Source organism: Mobula birostris, chromosome 21 (assembly GCF_030028105.1).
Source record: "Mobula birostris isolate sMobBir1 chromosome 21, sMobBir1.hap1, whole genome shotgun sequence".
NCBI lineage: Eukaryota > Metazoa > Chordata > Chondrichthyes > Myliobatiformes > Myliobatidae > Mobula > Mobula birostris.
In genome coordinates, this window is record NC_092390.1 from 2087523 (window position 1) to 2113245 (window position 25723).

A 25723-nucleotide genomic window follows, 5' to 3' on the forward strand; every position below is an offset into this window, starting at 1 on the left:
TGCCATAGAGCATTGAGCTTCTAGGGTTTTTGAGCACCTGTTTTTACTAATCAATATCTTAGCTGGAGCTGATAAGCCCTGGTGTTCTCAGTTTGATCTTGTTAAATTAATTGTGGTTGGCAGATATTTCCTGCATTCAATATTTAAAAAGGACTCTCTTTCGGTGCCTTAGTGGGGTCATTGTGTCAGAGAGAGTGAATTATCTCGTGGTGTCAGTCAGTCACTCCTTCGAGGTTCTGTTGGTATTCCAATGTTTAACCTCTTGTAGCCCTCTCTTCCTGGGGATCCTGCTATTCCTCCGCACCTGGGTCCGGTCCTTTGAGAGTGCAACATGACACACTTGGGGTTGTCTTAGTACGGGTTGCAACTTTCTGCCCAGTGGAACATCCAAGAGTGCTGGGTGGGAGAAGATTCCTGTGGGACAGTAGTCTGGTTTGAGGTATTTTGGCAGGAGCTGCGGAGTGGGGCACAAGGGAAGATGCCGCAGAATGCCATTCGAAGGAGAGTCGGTGCTTGGTGCAGACAAGTGGTTCCAAGGAGGACGGGCCAATACACCTGAGCAAGCCAGTTCATTTGAGGTGGTCTTTGAGGGAAATTCGGACTGTGACTGGTGTCTTTCACGCAGAACAAGGGTTCAGTGCATGAGAAAAAGCAATACACTTAGCTACTCCAGAAATGAGCTCCAACGTTTATGTGTATGTTGAACTGGTTTAACTATAATGGGCCCTTTTCTTATTTTTTTTCTTTTCCTGTTAACTGTCTGATAAAGTTGAAAAGTTGGTAAATATGCTGTCTTTATAATTTTATGCAGGTGTACAATCTGTCATTTTTGGCAACCGATAATTGCATATGGGACAGTATTTACACAGCATTCAATGTTCCTTAATTGGAACATCACAACTTGTTTGGTGGAACCCAAATCACACTGGATGTATATTGCTTAAGAAAGGTGTCCTTCTCCCTGCTGAGTCACGTGGCTGTCAGCGGAGTTAGTTAATGAGCTGAGTTTGTTTACAAGCCCAGTGAGAGGGGTGCAAACAGTTCTTGCATTACACTTGTGAAACAATTGCATGGATGATCTACAAGTGCAAAGTGACTTGCTGTCCATACCTCACAGAGGTTTTGGCAATGATGAACACTGATCAGAAAAGCTTTTGTAAAGTAACTTTGAATCTTGCTGATGGGAATAGTCAAGAAAGACTCACTGGTAAAATGTGACATTTAAAAGGGGATTTCCTCCTCTCCGCCCACCACTACCCATTGGAGGAGATTGATGTGTTTTTGGTATTCAGTAATACTTCAGAAAGTGCCAGAATAATTCCCCACCGAATGTGTTCTTCTCCTTAAGAAAGGGAACAATAACCAGAAGAAAGATAAATAGTAATTAGTGTATTAGAGTGTGGTCAGGCTCTGGGTTAGGAACAGCTGGCATAAAATAAATTATGGAAATGGAAGGAAAACTTTTGTTTATAGCAAGAAGGAATAAAAGAACCTGCAAGAAAAAATGCCACTGAGCTGCACATGGAAGAGTGTTTGAGGAATTAAATACATCACGTTCTGTTAACTCAGGTGTGTCATCAGTGGAGATAGTTTAATGAAAGATTATTATTATAATGAAAAGGAATCTGACAATTACACCGTGCAGTCTGCAGGGGAATACAAAAACTCAAAGTGTCTAATCAAGGACATATGAAAGGAATTATTTGATCCCCACATATGAAGCTAATTGGGATGATTGCTTACCTTTCAGAGAAGATAGTGCAGTTCTGGATGTGATGCTTTCCTTTCACATGATGTTCCCAATCCTGCCAATGGAAAAGAGAAGCAAACACATCAGATCAAGCACTGGACTGGCTTTTTACCCCTTACAACATCTGGGACCTAGTGACTGAAGCTTGCCTTGGACACTGTTTGCTATTTCAGTTGTATTAATGGGTGTGAGTCCCCAGAACAAACATGAAACCCAGCTTCAGGTATCATTCCATTATCTTTGTGCTCTTTGCTGTACTTATTAATTACCATCAGTCACCCTGTGAACCTCCTGTCAGCAAGGAATTTCATTACAATGTGATATATGACAATAAATAATCTGAATATAATGCCAACTAGATGCAGGCTGCTTGTATTGCTATGGTAAAATTAATCTCTCACGCACCGGATATTCCTCAGAAGAAAAGGCAACATGTATGGAGCAACACACAAAGTGCTGGAGGATCTCCACCAGGCCGTTCGTTGCTATTGAAGGACCTTGTTAAAAACATAGAAAACCTACAGCACAATACAGGCCCTTCGGCCCACAAAGCTGTGCCGAACATGTCCTTACCTTAGAAACTACCGAGGGATATCCATAGCCCTCTATTTTTCTGAGCATGTACCTGTCCAGGAGTCTCTTAAAAGACCCTATTGTATTCGCCTCCACCACCGTCGCCAACAGCCCATTCCACACACTCACCACACTCTGTGTAAAAAAAACTTACCCCTGACATCTCCTCTGTACCTACTTCCAAGCACCTTATAACTGTGCCCTCTCATGCTAGCCATTTCAGCCCTGGGAAAAAGCCTCTGGCTATCCACACGATCAATGCCTCTCATCATCTTATACACCTCTATCAGGTCACCTCTCATCCTCCATCGCTCCAAGGAAAAAAGGCTGAGTTCACTCAACCTATTCTCATAAGGCATGCTCCCCAATCCAGGCAACATCCTTGTAAATCCCCTCTGCACCCTTTCTATGTTTTCCACATCCTTCCTATAGTGAGTTGACCAGAACTGAGCACAGTACTCCAAGTGTTCTGGAGAAGACTTGGACAAGAAGCTGCTGTGGGAATTCTGGAGTTCCGCTGATCTGCAAATGGGAAGAAACTCACAACTCTCACTCTGGTTTTGGGAGAGTTGGGCAGCAAGGTGTGAGGGGTCTTAACGGTGGAGAAGAATGAGGAAGGAATACCAGCAGGTAACATTTCAAAGGTGGGAGCAAGCACATTACATAAAACAAAATACTGCAGGTGTTGGAAGCTGAAATAAAACATGAAGTGTTGGAAATACTTAACAGGTTTAATGGCATTAGAAAGGAATTAAAGCAAGACAATGTATCAGTAGATATTAAGCTCCTCTTCCAAAGAAATGGAAGATTACTCAGAAGGAAATTTACCCATAATAAGCAATGTATTGAACTAATCAAAGACATGACCTGCTGAATGTTTCTGTTTCTGCAGTGTCATTCAGGCCATGTGAGGAAGACAAAGGGATTTTTCTATCCTCTATCTTTTGTCAAAACTCATTTAGCCTTTCTTTTTAAATGTCTCTTACTTTTTTATAAAAATGGAAAATGAATTCTGCTACTGATTTCTCATGTCTTTTGCAAAACTGACCTACTCTGAGTGACAATAAACCAAGGGTAACAAGTTCACATCTCTGCTCTTGATTCCACCTCTCTTTCCTGATATCCAAGTGTTAACTGAAGAATATTATCATTGTCTTGCCAGTTTGGATGGACATGGGGATCTCAGGGGATTTTCTGCAGAGATGTGTATGAGTTCTGTTGGTGGATTTGCTGGAACATTCAACAGCTATGGGTAAGCAAAAGTGCATTTCAACTTAACCACATTCCAATAATCCCCTCTTCAAAGATTAAATTTTCTTTGAAGATTAGCTTTATTTGTCACATGTTCATTGAAACATATAGTGAGGTGCATTATTTGCATCAAATCAAAGCAGTGAAGATTGAGCTGGGGGTAGCCCAAACGTGTTGCCACAGTTCCAGCACTAACTTAGCATGTCCACATCTCACTAACCCTAACCCTAACCACATGTCCAGCACTAACTTAGCATGTACACATCTCACTAACCCTAACCTTAACCACACGTCCAGCACTAACTCGGCATGTCTGCATCTCACTAACCCTAACCACACATCCAGCACTAACTTAGCATGTCCACATCTCACTAACCCTAACCACACATCCATCACTAACTTGGCATGTCCACATCTCACTAACCCTAACCACATGTCCAGCACTAACTTAGCATGTCCACATCTCACTAACCCTAACCCTAACCACACGTCCAGCACTAACTTAGCATGTCCACATCTCACTAACCCCCAACCCTAACCACACATCTTTGGAATATGAAAGGAAACCAGAAAACTTAGAGGAAACCATGGGGAGAACATAAAAGCACCTCAGACAGCGGCTGGAATTGACCCCCAATCAGTGATCACTGGTGCTTTTAAGCAATTATGCTAACCACTAACCACTAACCATGTCACCCATCATTCACTGCTAAAATGGTGAAAGATCTTAATGTACAACAGCTAAACATCTTAAACTGTGCACAAAACATTATATCCTTTGCTTAAACACTAAGATTTGATTTTCCATGTCTAGTCTATGAGCTACTCTTCAGATATTTCAGAGAACAAAAATATCAAGTTATAGAAACACAATTCTGCTTTTCAATTTAGTTAATTATTATAAAAAAATGAAGAGAACTTGAACCAATGACCTGGCCTGGGCAAAAACAACATAGTTCAATGGTTTCTTCTGATAGACATAGCTTCCAATGATTGATCTATTTGTGATCTTTGCAGTTTCTAGAATCATAGAACATTACAGGTTAGAACATAGAACATAGAAATCTACAGCACATTACAGGCCCTTCGGCCCACAATGTCATGTCGACCATGTAACCTACTCTAGAAACTGTCTAGAATTTCCCTACCGCATAGCCCTCTATTTTTCTAAGCTCCATGTACCTATCTAAGAGTCTCTTAAAAGACCCTATTGTATCTACCTCTACCAATATCACTGGCAGTGCATTCCACGCACCCACCACTCTCTGTGAAAATCTTACCTCTGACATCTCCCTCATACCTACTTCCAAGCACCTTAAAACTATGCCCCTCGTGTTAGCCATTTCAGTCCTGGGAAAAAGCCTCTGACTATCCACATGATCTATGCCCCACTACATCTTATACACCTCTATCAGGTCACCTCTCATCTTCCGTCGCTCCAAGGAGAGAAAGCCAAGTTCACTCAACCTATTCTCTTCAGGCATGCTCTCCAATCCAGGCAACATCCTTGTAAATCTCCTCTGCACGCTCTCTGTAGTGTCCACATCCACATTCTTCCTGTAGTGAGGTGACCAGACTGACTACAGTACTCCAAGTGGGGTCTGACCAAGGCCTTGTATAGCTGTAACGTTACCCCACTGCATCACACCCATGGCTAAAGATTATTTAAATTTCTCTGCCAGGGCCCTGGCAATTTCTGCACTAGCCTCTCACAGGGACCAAGGGAACACTTTGTCGGGCCCTGGGGATTTATCTACACTAATTGCCTCAAGGCAGCAAACACCTCCTCCTCTGTAACATGTATAAGGTCCAAGACCTTGCTGCTGCTTTGCCTCACTTCTATAGACTCTGTGTCCATCTTCTGATTAAATACAGAAGGAAAAATTCAATTTAAGCCCTCCGCACCTCTTTCAGCTCCACGCATAGTCTACCACTCCAATCTTCCAGAGGACCAATTTGGTGCCTTGTTATCCTTTTGCTCTTAGTATATCTGTAGAAGCCCTTCAGATTCTCCTTCAACTCGTTTGCTAGAGCAACCTCAGGCCTTCTTTAGGCCCTCCTGATTTCCTTCTCATGCTTGTTTGCATTTCTTGCACTCCCCCACGTAGCTCATTTGTCCCTACCTGCCTATAGCTGCTGTGCATCTCGTTTTTTTTCTTATTCTCTCCAAAACAAATGTTTTTTAAACCTGTTATCCTTACCTTTTATTCTGACAGGAATATACAAACTCTGCTCTCAACATTTCACTTTTGAAGGCCCACACTTACCAAGTACATATTTGCCAGAAAATAATTTGTCCCAATCCACGCTTGCCAGATCCTTTCTGACACCATCAAATTTCACCTTTCTCCAATTTAGAATCTCAGCTTGAGAACTAGACCTACTCTGTTTGATAAGTACTTTGAAAGTACTGGCATTGTGGTCATGAGATGCAAAGTGTTCTGTCACCTGCCCTGTCTCATTCTCTAATAACAGATCGAGTACCTCACTCTCTCTCATTGGGACTTCTATGTACTGATTAAGAAAACTTTCCTGAACACACATGATGAACTCGATCCCACCTGGTCTTTTTACAGCTTAGGAGACCAAGTCAATATGTGAAAAGTTAAAATCACTTACCATCACAAGCTTATGCTTCTTGCAACAGTCTACAATCTCTGCATAAATATGTTCCTCTAATTCCCGTGGACTGTTGGGTGGTCTATAATTTAATTCCATTAACGTACTCATACCTTTCTTATCCCTCAGTTCCACTCATATCGACGAGGTCTCCAGCCTGTCCTGACTGAGCACTGCTGTGACATTTTCCCTGACTAGTAATGCACCCCTCCCCCTTTAATTCCACCCCCCCACCACCACTCTGCCACATCTAAAATAAAGGAATCCTGGAATATATTTTGCAAGTAAGATATAGTTCCAACTTCAGAACAACCGGTACATTTGTTATAAAACACCAGGGGTCAATGGACAAATGTCAGAGTTATCCAACACGTTCAATAAAATCAAATAAAAAGTCAAATAGGAACTAAATCAAAAGCATTATTCACTCTCAGAACCACAGTCACATAAATTTCAAGAACAGTTACTACCCCTCAACCATTAGGCTCCTGAACAAAAGGAGATAACTACACATATTGTTATTTCATGCTCACTATTTGCACAGTTTAGTTCACTGTTTACAGTTCCTGATGTTATAGTTTGCAGTTACTGTTCTATAGATTTGCTAAGTATGCCTGCAGAAAAGAATCTCAGGGTTGTATGTGGTGACGTGTAGGCACTCTGATAATAATTTTTACTTTGAACTTTAAATGACCTCACAGACATAAGACCAACACAGTGTAACATTTTATAGCACCAGCCATTGGAAGATCAGGCTTCAATTCCCACAAACGTCTGTGAGAAGTTTGTATAATTGGCAGCACAGTGGGTGGAATGGTAGTGTAGCAGTGAACATGATACTTCACGTGGCAGTGACCCGTGTTCAGTTCCCACCACTGTGTAAGGAGTTAGTACATTCTTCCTGGGACCACAGGGCTTTCGTCCAGGTGCTCCGATTTCCTCCCCCTCCCACTATGGCTTAGGGATTATTAGGTTGTGAGCATGCTAGGCTGGTGTTGGGTTTGCTTGTGGGCTGCCCCCAGCTCCTATTCAGACTGTTAGCCATTGACACAAACAACACATTTTGATACAACTGCATGTTTCGATGTATATGTGACAAATAAAGCTAAAGTTTACCTTTATCTTAATCTTAATAAATAGACCAGCACAGGAAGGAGATTCCAAGAGATGGTAATCAGAACTGCTCATTCTACACACCATGCATATTCAGCACCACCTCACCCAGCTACCATGACAATTTTACCTGTGCTTCGTACCCACCTTGAGGTTGAAAACTTTCTTGTCACATATAGAGCAAATGTGAGGCAGCTGAGAGGGCACCATGCCATGGAAGTCATTGAGTTCTCGGGGCTGCATTTGTCTCTCTGGGAGGGATCCTGGCAGCGGCCTGTCGCGGGGATTGAACGGTGGGCCAGAGAACTTCTGGTTGCAATTGCTGGGTCTGTTGAGGTGAGCTGGATGTCCAACCATGGACTTCCCTTCAGATGTCGGCTCCTCGGGGTTGTACAGCTCATTCCTCATGTGCAGCTGTTGACCCTTGGAGGGCCACATGTCCTGGGGCTGGGCTGCAAACTCAGGCCTGTTGGGCTGCAGGTTTTGCCACTGATCCGGTGTCCAGTTCCCCTGGTTCTGTGTACTTGCAGATGGCTGGACCTGGGGGAAACCACCAGCATTCATTTCTCCCAGATAACCAAGTGCATGCATTCTGGATGCCTGGGAATTCTGGAAGTCCAGCTGAAATCCAGGATGGGGCTGGCTCAAAAGTTGCGGCCCTTTAACTGGGCCGTGGTTAGCAGGAAGGACGTTGGGTATATCGCCACTGAAGCCAAATGGATGAAGGCCTTGGGTAGATATCACCTCATCATGCATGTAGGCGTGGTTGCTGGCAGCACTGGTCTTACACGAGAAGTCAGCTGGATATTCAGAGAAGGCACTGGAAGGCCGTGACGAGGCAGGTTTGCTCAGGTTCAAAGCTGGAGCTGCTGAATGGGCAGATGACTGTGAAGTCATCCCCACAAATGGGTTCATCGTGAGTGGGCTGGAGTTCTGTGTCTGCATGCTCCCACCTTGGCCCATGCCTCCAGCCACCAGAGCAGTTAATGCTGGAGTTTGCGGGGGATAAGCCAGGCCAGCCGGGGGCATAGCTGGGCCGGGCAAACACCCCCCAGCTTGTACAGTTGTGGCGCCAATCAGTGAGTTAAACAGAGGCTGAGACATAGCAACCTTGGTGAGGACCTGGCTCAGGACACTGGCGGCCGCTGTGTTGCTGTTCACCGCGGACTGAGCGAACTTCAGGCGCTGAAGGGTCAGCTGGGCTTGGAGCTGAGCGAGCTGGATGCTGGCAGCCGATGGCAGGATGGCGCTTGGAGTCCCTCCGCTGGTGGAAGAAGAATTCTTCTCCAAGGTCTTCGCAACACTGCAATCAAAAGACAATTGGAAATCGGTAACAAAAGAAATAAGGCCAGATCAGAGCAGTGATTGTCCGGGGCAAAGCTAATGTCTGTGATTGTCATTACCACATGCAATTAAAGAGTCAGATAAATCAAAGACCTAGTGAAGGGTTGTCAAACCAATTTATCACTGACCTCTTGGCACACAGAGAGCTCTGTCAGATACCCGAAGAGCTACTCAATGTCAAATTAACGATTCCATCTGTAATCTAACTCAACTTTTGTCTTTGCCAATCTGATCTCAACGGTCAGGGTAGCAAGGCTCAGGAACAGCACTGCATGACCTTGAGAATCAGTTGGTCGGAGGAGTTGTGATCCACAGAAGTCTGGTGAAACTCCTCAAGAGATTGTCCTAATGGAGCCCATCAAAGAATTCTCTTGTATGAGCTCAGGTAAAACGATCTGCTGAGGAGTTTCACCAGGTTCACCAGAATGGGTAGATTCAGAGGTAGATGCATACACATGTGTCAGTGTATTGTAGCTGACCACGCCATTCAGCTTTACCAAAAAATAAATGATTGTGACAATAATTCATCATTTAGGGTCGTTTCCTATTCTGATGACTGATCACAGATCTGAAACATCAGCAGCTTCTGAGCATTTCCACCATTTTCTGTTATTACTCAAACTTCCTGCATTTACAATTTTTTCTCAGCAACAAACAGTCCGCTGGAGGCATTTTGCACCTAAAATGTCGACAGCTCCTTTCCTCCCGCAGATGCTGTTTGACTGCGGAGTTGTTGATTGTTTGTTGCTCCAGATTCCGGCCTTGTCAGGGCCTGCAGCTTCGTTAACATGCAAGCGTAAAACCCTCCCTGCAGTCAGTCAGCTGCCTCTAATGGACACTCCCTTGTGGCTGAAGATGCCGTGTTTCCGTTCCAGTTCCTTCAGCTGAAGAGCCAGAGAACTGCGAATGTTATTCGGCTTGACAGAGCAAACTGAGTTAGAAGGGAACCATGGAAGTCAGCTGTGAAGTCTTAGTGTCAGTTTTTAGATATCAGGGAATCAAGGGAAATGGAGTTGGTGTGCCAAAGTGCTGCTGAGGTGAAAGACCAGCCATGGTCTTATTACATGATTGAACAGGCATGAAGGGTCATGTGGCCAGTTCATACACAATTGACAAGGGTAGTGCTGGGGCTACAGGACATGAGTTATAGGTAAAGTTTGAATCAGTTAGGACTTTATTCCCTGGAGCAGAGGAGAATGTGGGGAGATATGATAGAAGTATATAAAATTATGAGTGGTATAGATAGGGTAAATGCAAGCAGGCATTTTGGGTGAAACTACAACTAGAGATCATTGGTTAAAACATAGAAACATAGAACATAGAAATCTACAACACCCTTCGGCACACAATGTTGTGCTGACCATGTAATCTACTCTAGAGACTGCCTAGAATTTCCCTGGCGCATGGCCCTCTATTTTTCTAAGCTCCATGTGCCTATCCAAGAGTCTCTTAAAAGACCCTATTGTATCCAACTCTACCACCATCACTGGCAATGCATTCCACACACCCACCACTCTCTGGGTGAAAAACTTACCTCTGACATCTCCCTCGTTCCTACTTCAAAGCACCTTAAAACCAGGCCCCCTCGTGTCAGCCATTTCATCCTTAGGAAAAAGCCTCTGGCTATCCACACGATCAATGACTCTCATCATCTTATACACCTCTATCACGTCACCTCTCATCCTCTGTCGCTTCAGGGAGGAAAGATCAAGTTCACTCAACTTATTCTCATAAGGCATGCTCTCCATAGTATCTACATCCTTCCTGTAGTGAGGTGACCAGAACTGAATGCAGTGTTAAGGGTGAAAGGTGAAATGGTTAAGGGAAACATGACGGGGAACTTCTTCACCCAGAGTGTGGTGAGAGTGTGGGAAGAGCTGCCAGCACAAGTGGTGGATATGGGTTTGATTCAACCTTGAAGAGAAATTTGAATAGGTAAATGGATAGGAAGGATATGGAAAGCTGTGGCAGTTTGATGGGACTAGATGGGCTGAAGAGCCTGATTCTCCGTTGCATTGCTTGATAACTCTATGATTTGTGAATGTTTATGCGCCTTTATATCGGATCTCAGAGACTTGGAAGAGTGCTATTACATTGAATGTAGTCCAAACTAGACACACTATAGGCTAAAAACAACCAAAACCAACCGATTTTACTATTCTACATCAACCAAGATGATTCCCATTATTTAGTTTACAATTTTATGACTTTATTAACTTAAATTTCTATCTTTAATGATTCGTTAATCTATAGCTCCAGAAACCATTACTATTCCAGCCCACCCAGAGTCAGGGACAACACGGTAATGCAGTGGTTCGCACAACGTAGTACAACAGTACAGGCGACCTGGGTTCGATTCCCACCACTGCCTGAAAGGAGTATGCACATTCTCCCTGTAACGACGTGAGTTTCCTCCAGATTCTCTGGTTTCCTCCCAAAAATGTACCTGTAAATCTTGTAAAGTGTCCCGTAATTAGACTAGGGTTAAAGCAGGGGTTGCTGGGCAGCGCAGCTCTATGGGGCATAAGGACCTATTCCGCGCAGTGACAAACACTCCGTGGCCGCTATATTAGTGATACCTGTACATCCGATCATTAATGCAAATAGCTAATCAGCCAATCATGTGGCAGCAACTCAATGCAAAAGCATGCAGACATGGTCAAGAGGTTCAGTTGTTGTTAAGACCAAACATCAGAATGGGGAAGAAATGACTTTGACCGTAGAATGATTGTTGGTGCTGGAAGGATTGTTGGTCCTGGTACGAGAGGGAAAGCAACCAGAAGTCGTGATACATGTTGGGACCAACAACATAGGCAGGAAGAGGGATGAGGTCCTGAAGTGTGAGTTTCAGAAATTAGGCAGAAGGCTGAAGAACAGGACCTCAAGGGTGGCGTTCTCAGGATTGCTGCCAGTGCTACGTGACAGAGATGATAAGAATTGGAGGAGATGGCAGTTGAATGCGTGGCTGAGGAGTTGGTGCAGGGAACAGGGTTTTAGATTTTTAGGTCACAGGGATCTCTTCTGGGGAAGGTGGGACCTGTACAGATTGGATGGGTTGCACCTGAACTCGAGGGGGAGCAATATCCTTGCAGGTAGGTTTGTTCGGGAGGGTTTAAACTAATTTGCGAGGGGGATAGGACCCAGAGCGATAGAGCAGTGAAAGAAGTGCATGGAGTAAATCCAGATCTAACATACAGAGAGGCTTTGAGGAAAGAGAAGCAGAATAAACGGTGTAAAGACAGTAAGGTAGAAGGACTGAAATGTGTGTACCTCAAAGCAAGAAGCATCAGGAACAAAGGTGATGAACTGAGAGCTTAGATACATACATGGAATTATGATGTAGTGGCCATTACAGAGACTTGGCTGGCACCAGGGCAGGAATGGATTCTCAATATTCCTGGATTTCAGTGCTTTAAAAGGGATGGAGAGGGTGGAAAAAGGGGAGGAGGGGTGGCATTACTGGTCAGGGATACTATTACAGCTACAGAAAGGGTGGGTAATGTAGCAGGATCCTCTTTTGAGTCAATATGGGTGGAAGTCAGGAACAGGAAGGGAGCAGTTACTCTACTGGGGGTATTCTACAGGCCCCCTGGTAGCAGCAGAGATACAGAGGAGCAGATTGGGAGGCAGATTTTGGAAAGGTGCAAAAATAACAGGGTTGTTATCATGGGTGACTTTAACTTCCCTAATATTGATTGGCACCTGATTAGTTCCAAGGGTTTAGATGGGGCAGGATTTGTTAAGTGTGTCCTGGATTCCTGTAAAATGGATTCCTGTCACAGTATGTGGACAGGCCGACTAGGGGGAATGCCATACTAGATCTAGTACTAGGTAATGAACCGGGTCAGGTCACAGATCTCTCAGTGGGTGAGCATCTGGGGGAGAGTGACCACCACTCCCTGGCCTTTATAATTATCATAGAAAAGGATAGAATCGAAGAGGACAGGAAAATTTTTAATTGGGGAAAGGCAAATTATGAGGTTATAAGGCTAGAACTTGCGGGTGTGAATTGGGATGATGTTTTTGCAGGGAAATGTACTATGGACATGTGGTCGATGTTTAGAGATCTCTTGCGGGATGTAAGGGATAAATTTGTCCCGGTGAGGAAGATAAAGAATGGTAGGGTGAAGGAACCATGGGTGACAAGTGAGGTGGAAAATCTAGTCAGGAGGAAGAAGGCAGCATACATGAGGTTTAGGAAGCAATGATCAGCTGGGTCTATTGAGGAATATAGGGAAGCAAGAAAGGAGCCTAAGAAGGGGCTGAGAAGAGCAAGAAGGGGGCATGAGAAGGCCTTGGTGAGTAGGGTAAAGGAAAACCCCAAGGCATTCTTCAATTATGTGAAGAAAAAAAAGATGACAGGAGTGAAGGTAGGACCGATTAGAGATAAAGGTGGGAAGATGTGCCTGGAGGCTGTGGAAGTGAGCGAGGTCCTCAATGAATGTTTCTCTTTGGTATTCACCAATGAGAGGGAACTTGATGATGGTGAGGACAATATGAGTGAGGTTGATGTTCTGGATCATGCTGATATTAAGAGAGAGGAGGTGTTGGAGTTGTTAAAATACATTAGGACAGATAAGTCCCCGGGGCCTGACAGAATATTCCCCAGGCTGCTCCACGAGGCGAGAGAAGAGATTGCTGAGCCTCTGGCTAGGATCTTTATGTCCTCGTTGTCCACGGGAATGGTACCGGAGGATTGGAGGGAGGCGAATGTTGTTCCCTTGTTCAAAAAAGGTAGTAGGGATAGTCCGGGTAATTATAGACCAGTGAGCCTTGCGTCTGTGGTGGGAAAGCTGTTGGAAAAGATTCTTAGAGATAGGATCTATGGGCATTTAGAGAATCATGGTCTGATCAGGGACAGTCAGCATGGCTTTGTGAAGGGCAGATTGTGTCTAACAAGCCTGATAGAGTTCTTTGAGGAGGTGACCAGGCATATAGATGAGGGTAGTGCAGTGGATGTGATCTATATGGATTTTAGTAAGGCATTTGACAAGGTTCCACACGGCAGGCTTATTCAGAAAGTTAGAAGGCATGGGATCCAGGGAAGTTTGGCCAGGTGGATTCAGAATTGGCTTGCCTGCAGAAGGCAAAGGGTGGTGGTGGAGGGAGTACATTCAGATTGGAGGATTGTGACTAGTGGTGTCCCACAAGGATCTGTTCTGGGACCTCTACTTTTCGTGATTTTTATTAACGACCTGGATGTGGGGGTAGAAGGGTGGGTTGGCAAGTTTGCAGATGACACAAAGGTTGGTGGTGTTGTAGATAGTGTAGAGGATTGTCGAAGATTGCAGAGAGACATTGATAGGATGCAGAAGTGGGCTGAGAAGTGGCAGATGGAGTTCAACCCAGAGAAGTGTGAGGTGGTACACTTTGGAAGGACAAACTCCAAGGCAGAGTACAAAGTAAATGGCAGGATACTTGGTAGAGTAGAGGAGCAGAGGGATCTCGGGGTACATGTCCACAGATCCCTGAAAGTTGCCTCACAGGTGGATAGGGTAGTTAAGAAAGCTTATGGGGTGTTAGCTTTCATAAGTCGAGGGATAGAGTTTAAGAGTCGCGATGTAATGATGCAGCTCTATAAAACTCTGGTTCGGCCACACTTGGAGTATTGTGTCCAGTTCTGGTCACCTCACTATAGGAAGGATGTGGAAGCATTGGAAAGGGTACAGAGGAGATTTACCAGGATGCTGCCTGGTTTAGAAAGTATGCATTATGGTCAGAGATTAAGGGAGCTAGGGCTTTACTCTTTGGAGAGAAGGAGGATGAGAGGAGGCATGATAGAGGTGTACAAGATAATAAGAGGAATAGATAGAGTGGATAGCCAGCGCCTCTTCCCCAGAGCACCACTGCTCAATACAAGAGGACATGGCTTTAAGGTAAGGGGAGGGAAGTTCAAGGGGGATATTAGAGGAAGGTTTTTTACTCAGAGAGTGGTTGGTGCGTGGAATGCACTGCCTGAGTCAGTGGTGGAGGCAGATACACTAGTGAAGTTTAAGAGACTACTAGACAGGTATATGGAGGAATCTAAGGTGGGGGCTTATATGGGATGCAGGGTTTGAGGGTCGGCACAACATTGTGGGCGAAGGGCCTGTACTGTGCTGTACTATTCTATGTAAGGGGTGGTTTGAGTATCTCAGGAACTGCTGATGTCTGGGATTTTCATGCACAACAGTCTCTGGAGTTTACAGAGAATGGTGGGAGAAAAAAAAAACATCCAGTGAGCGGCAGCTCTGTGGGTGAAAATGCAGAGGGCAGAGGTGAATGAGCAGACTGGTTCAATTTGACAGGAAGGCGACAGTAACAAAATAATCACACGTTACAACAGTGGTGTACAGAATATCTCTGAATGCTCAACACATCAAATCTTGAAATAGATGGACTACAGCAGCAGAAGACCACACTGGTACCTTGTAAAGTTACCACAGAGTGTACATCTATTAAAGGGGTTCTGGTATATTGGCCATAACTATCCTGCCTGCTTCTTCCTCCCCAACATCCCTTCACTGTATCTTTACTTCAGAAACCTCGTAAGAATTATTTCCCCGTATAATAAACAATTGACCAGATATTCCATAGTCATTTGGTGTCACTGCTGAACTCGGTGCACTCTGTTGTTCAAATCTATTCTGTTTCTGTTCTTGACTGAATGTCAATGCCATTTGCCTGTTACATATCTCTCATGATGCTGAGCAAATTCCAACTCAAGGAGGCAAGGTTCACATTATCACTAATGAATCTACTCCGTGAGGAAAAGTTTGGGGCTGACATTCAGCTGTCATCAAAATGCATCTGAAATGTATCTGTTTCACAAAACAATTTTATTATTTATCTCAAGTGACATCCCTGCCTTCATATTCATCTCCGTGTGCCAGTAGGGAAGCCAGACCTGGCCTGCAGCCCAATGGCGAACAGGAAGGCTTTGTAAGAGAAACGTTCTTTTGCTGGTGATGTCTGTTTCCACACCACACACCAACAGAAGCTGAGACGGAACACACTGCTGCCAATACGTTCCCCAGTGGTCCCTCTCAATCTGATGACTGTTCGCATTCAGTTACAGAGCAATGCAGCAGAGAGAGTGAGGACACACAGAGATTTTCCCTAGGAAAAGGAAACTAGAGGGCATAGGTTGAAGGGGAATGGAGAAAGATCTTATGAGACAGTAGGGGATATTTTTCATGCAGAGGGTGGTGCATATGTGGAAGAAGCAGCAGAAAAAGTAATAGAGCCAGACACTTGCCACTCCCCTGAGTAAATGCTTTCCCCTATGTCTGTTCCTATCCCTCTCCAAGGCTATGGTAGATGTCAGGGAGTTGTGGACTTTATATTCCATTCTAAACGTGGTTTTTAGTAATTTCTTTGATAAGGCTCATTCGGAAATAGAGGTATAGGATACAGACTGTGTGGATTTGTGCCATAGAGGCAGAGAGAAGTGGCTGCAGATTGAGCATATTCTGCCTGAAGGTCAGTAACCAATGGTGTTCACAAAACAGGGATCTGATGTGGAATTCCTGCTCTTTGTGAATTTCATAAATGACTTGGATGGGGATGTGGAAGGGTGCGTGAGATTGCAGATGGCATGAAGATTGGTGGAGTTGTGGATAGTGTGGAGAGTTGTTGTAGGTTGTAATGGGACTTGAAATGATGCAGAGCTGGGCTGAGACATGACAGATGGAGTTCTACCTGGAAAAATGTGAAGTGATTCACTTTTGCAGGTCAGATTTAATGGCAAGATTCTTGGCAATGTGTGGAACAGAGGAATCTTGGGGTCTACATCCATCGATCCCTCAAACTTTCCCACAAACTAAGTGTATAGTGTGTTGGCCTTTGTTAGCCAGGGGATTGCTGTGAGCATTGAGGTAATGTTGCAGTTCTATAGAACTGTGGTTAAACCATACTTGGAATATTGTGTTCAGCTCTCGTTGCCTCATTATAGGAAAGATGTTGAATTTTAGAGAAGGTGCAGAAGAGATTTACCACAATGCTATCTGGATTAGAGATCATGTCTTATGAGGATAGTTGACTGAACTAGGACTTCTCCTTTTGGAACACTGGAGGATGATAAGTGATTTGACAGAGGTGTATAAGAAGCTATATCACAGTCTGGTGCAGTTGCCCTTGAATGGAAAATCTTACAAAAAGTCGTGGATACATCCCAGTCCATCATGGGTAAAGCTCTCCCCACATCTGCATGGAGCACTGTCACAGGAAAGTAGCATCCATCATCAGGGACCCCCACCACCCAGGTTACGTGCTTGTCTCGCTGCTGCCATCAGGAAGGTAGAGGAGTCTCAGGACTCACACCACAGGTTCAGGAACAGTTACCATCAGGTTCTTGAACCAAAGGGGATAACTTCACTCAACTTCACTTCACCCATCACTGATCCATTCCAACAACCTGTGGACTTATCTTCAAGGACTCTTCATCTCATGTTCTTGATATTTATTGGTTATTCATTTATTATTATTTCCTTTTTTCTTTTGTATTTGTACAGTTTCTTGTCTTTTACACACTGGTTGTCCACCCTGTTGGGTACAGTCTCATTGATTCTATTAAGGTTATCGGAATTACTGAGTATGCCCACAGGAAAATGAATCTCGGGATTGTATATGGTGACGTATATGTACTTTGTAATAAATTTACTTTGAATTTTGAACTTTCATAAGAGGCACTGATAGAATACCTTTTTCAGGTTGGAAAAGACTAATACAAGAGGGTGTAATTTCAAGGTGATTGGAGGAAAGTACAGAGGGGATGTCAGAGGTGGCTTTCTTTTAAAGAGAGTGGTGGGGGCCAGGAGTGGTGGTAGAGGCAGGCACGTTAAGGATATTTAAGAAACCCTTACATTGGCTAAATAGGCACAAGGATAATGGAAAAATGGAGGGCTGGGCTCTGTAGGAGGGAAGGGTTCAATTGATCTTGGAGTAGGTTAATACGTTGACTCAACGTCCTGAGCCGGAAGGTCCATACTGTGCTGTAATGGTCTATGTTCTAACACCTCTCATTTTCCTCACTGAAACTGATTTTTTCTGATTCGTGTCAGTAGGGCATTAATACAGGAAGGTGTCACTGAGGTAAAAAATATCAGGCACAATTTTCTTGACTGAGGAGGTAAATGGGACACTCCAGCCTCCGCTTCTCTAAGTTCTTATGAAGCTAGTGAAAAATTCCAAAATGTTCTTTGTCATCTCCTCCTGAGGTTTTATGATGGTTGGCAATCAGCTTTAAGGTACATTACTGCCACCTTCTGAACGGGAGTTGGGTCAGGATATCTACTTCCTGTATCAAATTCCATAAAAATGATCTGCATTATCTTTTTAAAGCAGTAATCCTGTAATCCTTTCTGCAAAATATTGTTAATGTTAGGTTGTATTTAATTCTGTGATAACTTCAAAATCAACCATCCCCTCTTTTGATTATATCTTGGACACCTCACCAGCGTATGCTCAGCTGTTTTTTTGTTGATTACAACACTCACATCTCCCATTGTTGTGTTTCTTCATTAAAGACAATGTACTATTTAACCCGTAAACACGAGGAATTCTGCAGATGGTGGAAATTCAAGCAACACACATCAAAGTTGCCGGTGAACGCAGCAGGCCAGGCAGCATCTCTAGGAATCTCTTCTTCTATCATTTTGGATCTCTCCCTCCCCCTCCCACTTTCAAATCTCTTATTAGCTCTTCCTTCAGTTAGTCCTGACGAAGGGTCTCGGCCCGAAACATCGACTGTACCTCTTCCTAGAGATGCTGCCTGGCCTGCTGCGTTCACCAGCAACTTTGATGTGTGGTACTATTTAACCCTGAGCACTGAAAACTCAACCTCGATATTATCACATCCTCCCTCCTGCTCTTTCCTGCATTCCTCAACCATCCCATTTCTTTCCCAATATTATAAAGATGTTTTCTTGTTCTCTCTTCATCCCATTGTTTTTCCCCACATTTTTTAATTTCACTTTTAGTAATGTTTTTCACTTCTCCTTTACTGTGATTGATTTGAATGTCCATGACTGCTCGACTACATGCCTCCTTTGCTAATTTATCCACTTGCTTATTCTCTCTAATACCAACATGTGCTGGAATCCACATAAACCATAGACAGAGTCCCATCATTTTAAGTCAAAGTAAGGTTTGTATTATCTCACACATAATGTCTGGTCTTGCCTTTGAATGTAAATCCTTTAGACTCCTGATTGTTGTGCTTGAATCAGACAATGTAACAACCCTCACCCAAAATGTTCGCATGGATCAAATAGCCTCTGCCTGAGATGAAGCGTGTCTGAATGTTGAATCATTTAATTCTAAGCTGCTTGAGTTGGGTATATTTAAAGCAGACATTAATAGGTACATGAGGTACTGCAGATGCTGGAAACCTAGAGCAATACACACAATGAGACAGCTAAAATTTATGATAACAATAGAGTGGTTGATATTACTTACTTGGACGTTCAGAAGGCTTTTGACAAGCTACCCACGAGAAGTTAATAATCAAATTACAGGAGGTAGGGGTTCAGTGTAAGGTGTGCTAATGGGTGAAGAATTGGTTCAAAACCAGAAAACGATGAGTCTTTGTGAAAGGATCATTTTCACACCTAGAAGATGTTAAACGTGGGGTTTCGCAGAAATCAGTTTTGTGGCCACCGCTGTTTTAAATTTACATAAATGATTTGGATAAGCACACAGCCAATAAACTAGTTGCCGATGACATAAAATTAGGGGGAACAGGCTGATAACATCCAGGCAGCAGAATCAATAGAATTAGATCGAAACCTGAGGACTGGGAGAAATTCGGAGTTCAGCAGAGGAGGACAAAGAGCTTAATTAGGAAGGGGAAAAAAGATTATGAGAGAAAACTGGCAGGGAACATAAAAACTGACTGTAAAAGCTTTTATAGATATGTTAAGAGGAAAAGGCTGGTAAAGACAAATGTAGGTCCCCTACAGACAGAAACAGGTGAATTGATTATGGGGAGCAAGGAGATGGCAGACCAATTGAATAATTACTTTGGTTCTGTCTTCACTAAGGAGGACATAAATAATCTTCCAGAAATAGTAGGGGACAGAGAGTCCAGTGAGATGGAGGAACTGAGCGAAATACATGTTAGTAGGGAAGTGGTGTTAGGTAAATTGAAGGGATTGAAGGCAGATAAATCCCCAGGGCCAGATGGTCTGCATCCTAGAGTGCTTAAGGAAGTAGCCCAAGAAATAGTGGATGCATTAGTGATAATTTTTCAAAACTCATTAGATTCTGGACTAGTTCCTGAGGATTGGAGGGTGGCTAATGTAACCCCACTTTTTAAAAAAGGAGGGAGAGAGAAACCGGGGAATTATAGACTGGTTAGCCTAACGTCGGTGGTGGGGAAACTGCTGGAGTCATTTATCAAAGATGTGATAACAGCACATTTGGAAAGCGGTGAAATCATCGGACAAAGTCAGCATGCATCTGTGAAAGGAAAATCACGTCTGACGAATCTCATAGAATTTTTTGAGGATGTAACTAGTAGAGTGGATAGGGGAGAACCAGTGAATGTGGTATATTTGGATTTTCAAAAGGCTTTTGACAAGGTCCCACACAAGAGATTAGTGTGCAAGCTTAAAGCACACGGTATTGGGGGTAAGGTATTGATGTGGATGGAGAATTGGTTAGCAGACAGGAAGCAAAGAGTGGGAATAAACGGGACCTTTTCAGAATGGCAGGCGTTGACTAGTGGGGTACCGCAAGGCTCGGTGCTGGGACCCCAGTTGTTTACAATATATATTAATGACTTGGATGAGGGAATTAAATGCAGCATCTCCAAGTTTGCGGATGACACGAAGCTGGGTGGCAGTGTTAGCTGTGAGGAGGATGCTAAGAGGATGCAGAGTGACTTGGATAGGTTGGGTGAGTGGGCAAATTCATGGCAGATGCAATTTAATGTGGATAAATGTGAAGTTATCCACTTTGGTGGCAAAAATAGGAAAACAGATTATTATCTGAATGGTGGCCGATTAGGAAAAGGGGAGGTGCAGCGAGACCTGGGTGTCATTATACACCAGTCATTGAAAGTGGGCATGCAGGTACAGCAGGCGGTGAAAAAGGCGAATGGTATGCTGGCATTTATAGCGAGAGGATTCGAGTACAGGAGCAGGGAGGTACTACTGCAGTTGTACAAGGCCTTGGTGAGACCACACCTGGAGTAGTGTGTGCAGTTTTGGTCCCCTAATCTAAGGAAAGACATCCTTGCCATAGAGGGAGTACAAAGAAGGTTCACCAGATTGATTCCTGGGATGGCAGGACTTTCATATGAAGAAAGACTGGATGAACTGGGCTTGTACTCGTTGGAATTTAGAAGATTGAGGGGGGATCTGATTGAAACGTATAAAATCCTAAAGGGATTGGACAGGCTAGATGCAGGAAGATTGTTCCCGATGTCGGGGAAGTCCAGAACGAGGGGTCACAGTTTGAGGATAAAGGGGAAGCCTTTTAGGACCGAGATTAGGAAAAACTTCTTCACACAGAGAGTGGTGAATCTGTGGAATTCTCTGCCACAGGAAACAGTTGAGGCCAGTTCATTGGCTATATTGAAGAGGGAGTTAGATATGGCGCTTGTGGCTACGGGGATCAGGGGGTATGGAGGGAAGGCTGGGGCGAGGTTCTGAGTTGGATGATCAGCCATGATCATAATAAATGGCGGTGCAGGCTCGAAGGGCCAAATGGCCTACTCCTGCACCTATTTTCTATGTTTCTATGTTTCTATGAAACAAAATCCAGATGTGGGCAGATGAAATTTAATGCAAATAAATGTAAAGTATTATGTATGGGAAGTAGACATATTAGATATAAATAAACAATGGGGGGGGAGTCTCTTGAGTAAAAAAGGACTTCGTATAAGAAGGAATTGGGTGTCCTGGTAGAATCATCACCATCATCATCGAGACAGTGTACAGAAGCAATAAGGAAGGCTAATAGAATGTTGGACTATATAATTGGCTCAGTGGAATCAAAGTCTAGAGAAGTTCTCCTTAAGCTGTATAATGCACTTGTGAGGCCACACCTTGAACATTGTGTACAATTTTGGGCTCCATATTCTGTGAGGAATGTGAAGGCACTGGAGAGGATCCAGAGAAGGGTGACTAGACTCATTCCGGGTCTGCAGGATATGAACTATGAAGAAAGATTGAAACAATTAAAGCTTTTTAGCCTAAGTAGACACAGAAGGAGAGACATGTTGGAAGTGTTCAAAATCATTATGGATATAAGCCAGATGCTACTTCAAAATTAATCCATCAATAAGGAAATTCCAGACTAACCTCCGGAAGTTTTTCTTTACACAGTGAGTTGTGGACACATGGAACAAACCCCCCGGCTGTGTAGTTGAGAGTAGTATCTCAGACTTTCAAACCTGAACTTGGTAGTTATTTCAACACACCATGTGAATTTGGCAAGTTTTGTAGGGCCGAATGGCCGGTTCTTGTCAAAAACCTTCTAGTGTTCTAACGTGCTGGAGGAGCTCAGCAGGTCAGGGGGCATCTACAGATAGGAGTAAACAGTTGATGTTTCAAGTCAAGACCCTTCATCAGGTTTACAGGTTCTTGATTAGTAAGGGAATCAAAAGTTACGAGGAGAAGGCAGGAGAATGAGATTGAGAGGGATCATAAATCAGCCATGGTGGAATTGAGGAGAGGACCTGATGGACAAAATGGCCTAATTCTGCTTTTATGTCTTATGGCCTTACGGATCAGGAAATAAGGTATCTAATTCAGGCAAGATATTATAAATAAGCAGAACCCTAATAGGGTTCAATTAATTAAATTCGAGACTTGATTACTAGATCAAATTTATAGCTGTTGTTCTCTAAAAACAGCTAAGTTACACATCTCACTTTTTTTTAAAGAGCAGTGTGATGTATTCTCAATCGTGGATATGCTGTATCCATTTGGTCATATTGCATTGTAGAGTGTGGCAGTTACATTGTTCATCTTAGCGTGGAAAATGTAATTTAAATCAGCAGCAAACACTTTAAGGATGTGGCTTAGTACAAAAATCTCTGTATTGTTAGTGCTGCATCTGTGTTCAAAATCATTAAGGATATATGTTAGGTGGTTTCTAGCTGCTACTTCAAAATTAATCCATCAACGACGACAGGGGGCCAAAGGTGGAGACGGCTTAAGGGGAGATTTCAGACTAACCTCAGGAAGTTTTTCTTTTCACAGCAAGTTGTAGACACATGGAACAAACCACCTGGTTGTGTAGTTGAGAGTAGTACCTTAGAGACTTTCAAATCTAAACTTGGTAGTTATTTCAACACACTACGTGAATAAGAATTTAGCAAGCTTTGTTGGGCCAAACGGCCCGTTCTTATCAAAAACTTTCTAGTGTTCTAATATCACCGTATTTGTGAAGACGTTACATCTGCCAACCTATCTCAGCCAGACGTGGATTGTTTAAGGAAGGTTGCAATGTTACTTGGTTGATCATGAAAATATTGTGCACTAGAGGCAATCGGATTGGTTCATAATTGTGTAACAACTAAAGAATTAAACACAGCTCTAGTGCATTGATAATTATTATCAAAGTACATATATGACACAGCTGAATTATTTCCAACCCCACTCCACAAAATACTGGCCATCACAAGCAAGGAATAGGTTAAACACCAAGGTCCTTGCTCAGAATCAGAATGAAGTACATATCGTGAAATTTGTTCTCTTGTAAAAGCAATGTAGTAAAAGACATAAAAATGTAGTACAAGTTAAAACTTTAAAAATAAATAAATAAAAGAGGAATAGTGAGGCAGTGTCTGCAGGTTCACGGACTGTTCAGAAATCTGATGACAGATGGGAAGAAGCTGTTCCTAAATTGTTGAATGTGTGTCTTCAGGCTCCTGTGCCAACATTAGAAAAGGGCATGTCCTGTCTCGAGACGGCACCTTTTAAAGATTCCCTCAGTTGTGGGAGGCATGTGCCTGTGATAGAGCTGGCTGAGTCTACAACTCCTTTCCACTCCTTTCATCTTGTATATTGGAGTCTCCAAACCAGTCAGAGTGCCCTCCATGGCACATCTGTGGGATTTTGCTGGTGTCTTTGTTGACACACCAAATCTCTTCAATGTGTAGCAGTGCCATGATTGCATCAATATGTTGGGCTCATCTACTTTATGTGAGATATATTTCATTGCCAATTCATCAGTTAATTCTCAACAGTTCATTGGAAACACCAATGTCTTTGAACAGAAAATCCAACAAGAAGTAGTGGATATGACCCAGTCCATCTCGGGTAAAGCCTTCCCCACCATTAAGCACATCTAAATGGGGCTTTGTTGCAGGAAAGCAGCATCCATCATCAGAGACCCCCACCACTCAGCCGCTCAGGACATGCCCTCTTCTCGCTGCTGCCATCAGGACGAAGGTACAGGAGCCTGAGGACTTGCACCACCAGGTTCGGGTACAGTCATTACCCCCCAAACCATCAGGCTCTTGAACCAGAGAGAATAACTTCACTCACTCCATAATGGAACTGTTCCCACAACCTTGTAAGGACTGTTTATCTAATTTTCTCAATACTTATTGCTTATTTATTTATTTGTTTGTTTGTTTGTTTTTGTACTTGCAGTTTGTTGTCTTTTACACACTAATTTTCTACCTTGTTGGTGGGGTCTTTCATTGATTCTACTATAGTTATTGGACTAATTGAATATGCCTACAAGAAATGAATTGTATATGGTGTCATATATGTGCTTTGATAATAAATTGACTTTGTACTTTCTATTTTGTACTTTAAGCCGAAGGAAACAGAGCAAACTTTCTAATGACTGTGATGCACCTTAATGCTGAGTAGTTTCAGCGACACCGCACTGATGACCCAGCGCTTTTTCAAGTTGTCCTTCTGATACTTTGCTATTGTATCTATTCCTTTCATGGATAGTGTGGCAGGTGGCTCTGTCAATCACCAGATAGATGACCAAGTGCTAATTCGGCAATGGTGCTTCAGTCACAAGCCCTGTCATCACTTTGGCCTTGGCCAATATTTTTCAGAGTCTGCAGCTGCTACCCATTTTAATATCATGGTACATTTGATCACACATTCAACACCCAGATTTCCCCTGATTCAAGCAGCACTCAATTCCCGAAAGTCACTCCTCTTAGGTTTACAATAAGGGTCCATGCAATCACAATTCAGTGTCACTGTTTGACAGCAGAGAAATAAATTTAATTTATGTAACAGAATACTTCTCACATCTGGGCCTTATGTCCACTGAGACATATCTCATTCTTTGTGTTATCTTATCTTCTTTTTAGGGATCAAGGATGATTTGCTTCTACTACAGTTCTCCAGGTCCTGAAGTGACTGGTGAACCTGGGACAGGATCCCTAGACACTGCCACTGCTCGGACAGGGAGCATGGAGGACAGACGGCTGGGATTATCGAACACTCCAACACTGCTCACACCTGGTTTCCATGTGCTCCCATGAGCTTGAAGCTCTCAGTGCCTCCCCAGCTGCTTCCTTACCTGTTTGGGCAGTCTTGCACCTTATGACATATTTGAGTAGAATCAGACTATACAGTCCATCGGGTCTAGTCCACACAGAGTACAGGAAAGGTATGTTCCTGTCAGAAGGGAGGATGAGGATGGAAAGATAAGACAACATTGGATGTCTAAAGATGTGAATTTAGTCAAGAAGAAAAAGGAAAAGTGTGTAAAGCTTCAGAAGTCAGGATCAAACGAAGCACTTGAGGATTATAAGGAAGCCAGAAGAGAATTAAAGAAGAGAATTGAGAAAGCCAGGAGGATTGGGAAAGCCAGGATTGAAAAGTCCTTGGCAAGTAGGATTGAGGTGAATCCCAAGGCATTTTAAACATACATCAAGAGCAAGAGATAACTAGGGAGAGGGTGGGACCACTCAGGGATAAAGAGGGGAGTATTTGCTCGGATGTGGAGAATGTGAGTAAGGTACTTAATGAGTTCTTTGCTTCAGTATTCTCCAAGGAAAAGGATAAGGAGGACCAGGAGACCAGTGCTCAGTGTATAAATACATTAGGGCATTTAGAGATCATGGAGGAGCAAGTGTTGGGCTTCCTAATGAATAATAAGGTCGAT

At 43.4% G+C, this 25723-nt stretch overlaps 1 protein-coding gene across 1 annotated transcript in view; it reads right to left on the reverse strand.

Annotated features, from left to right (window-relative positions):
- The window catches only part of rbm20 (RNA binding motif protein 20), a 330139-nt gene that overhangs the window by 149467 nt on the left and 154949 nt on the right, over positions 1 to 25723 (reverse strand). The window contains exons 2-3 of the mRNA XM_072239839.1: positions 7454 to 8609; positions 1744 to 1805 (exon numbers count right to left, since the gene is read on the reverse strand). Coding sequence (XP_072095940.1) covers positions 1744 to 1805; positions 7454 to 8609 — 1218 coding nt within the window. The remainder of the gene's footprint in view (positions 1 to 1743; positions 1806 to 7453; positions 8610 to 25723) is intronic.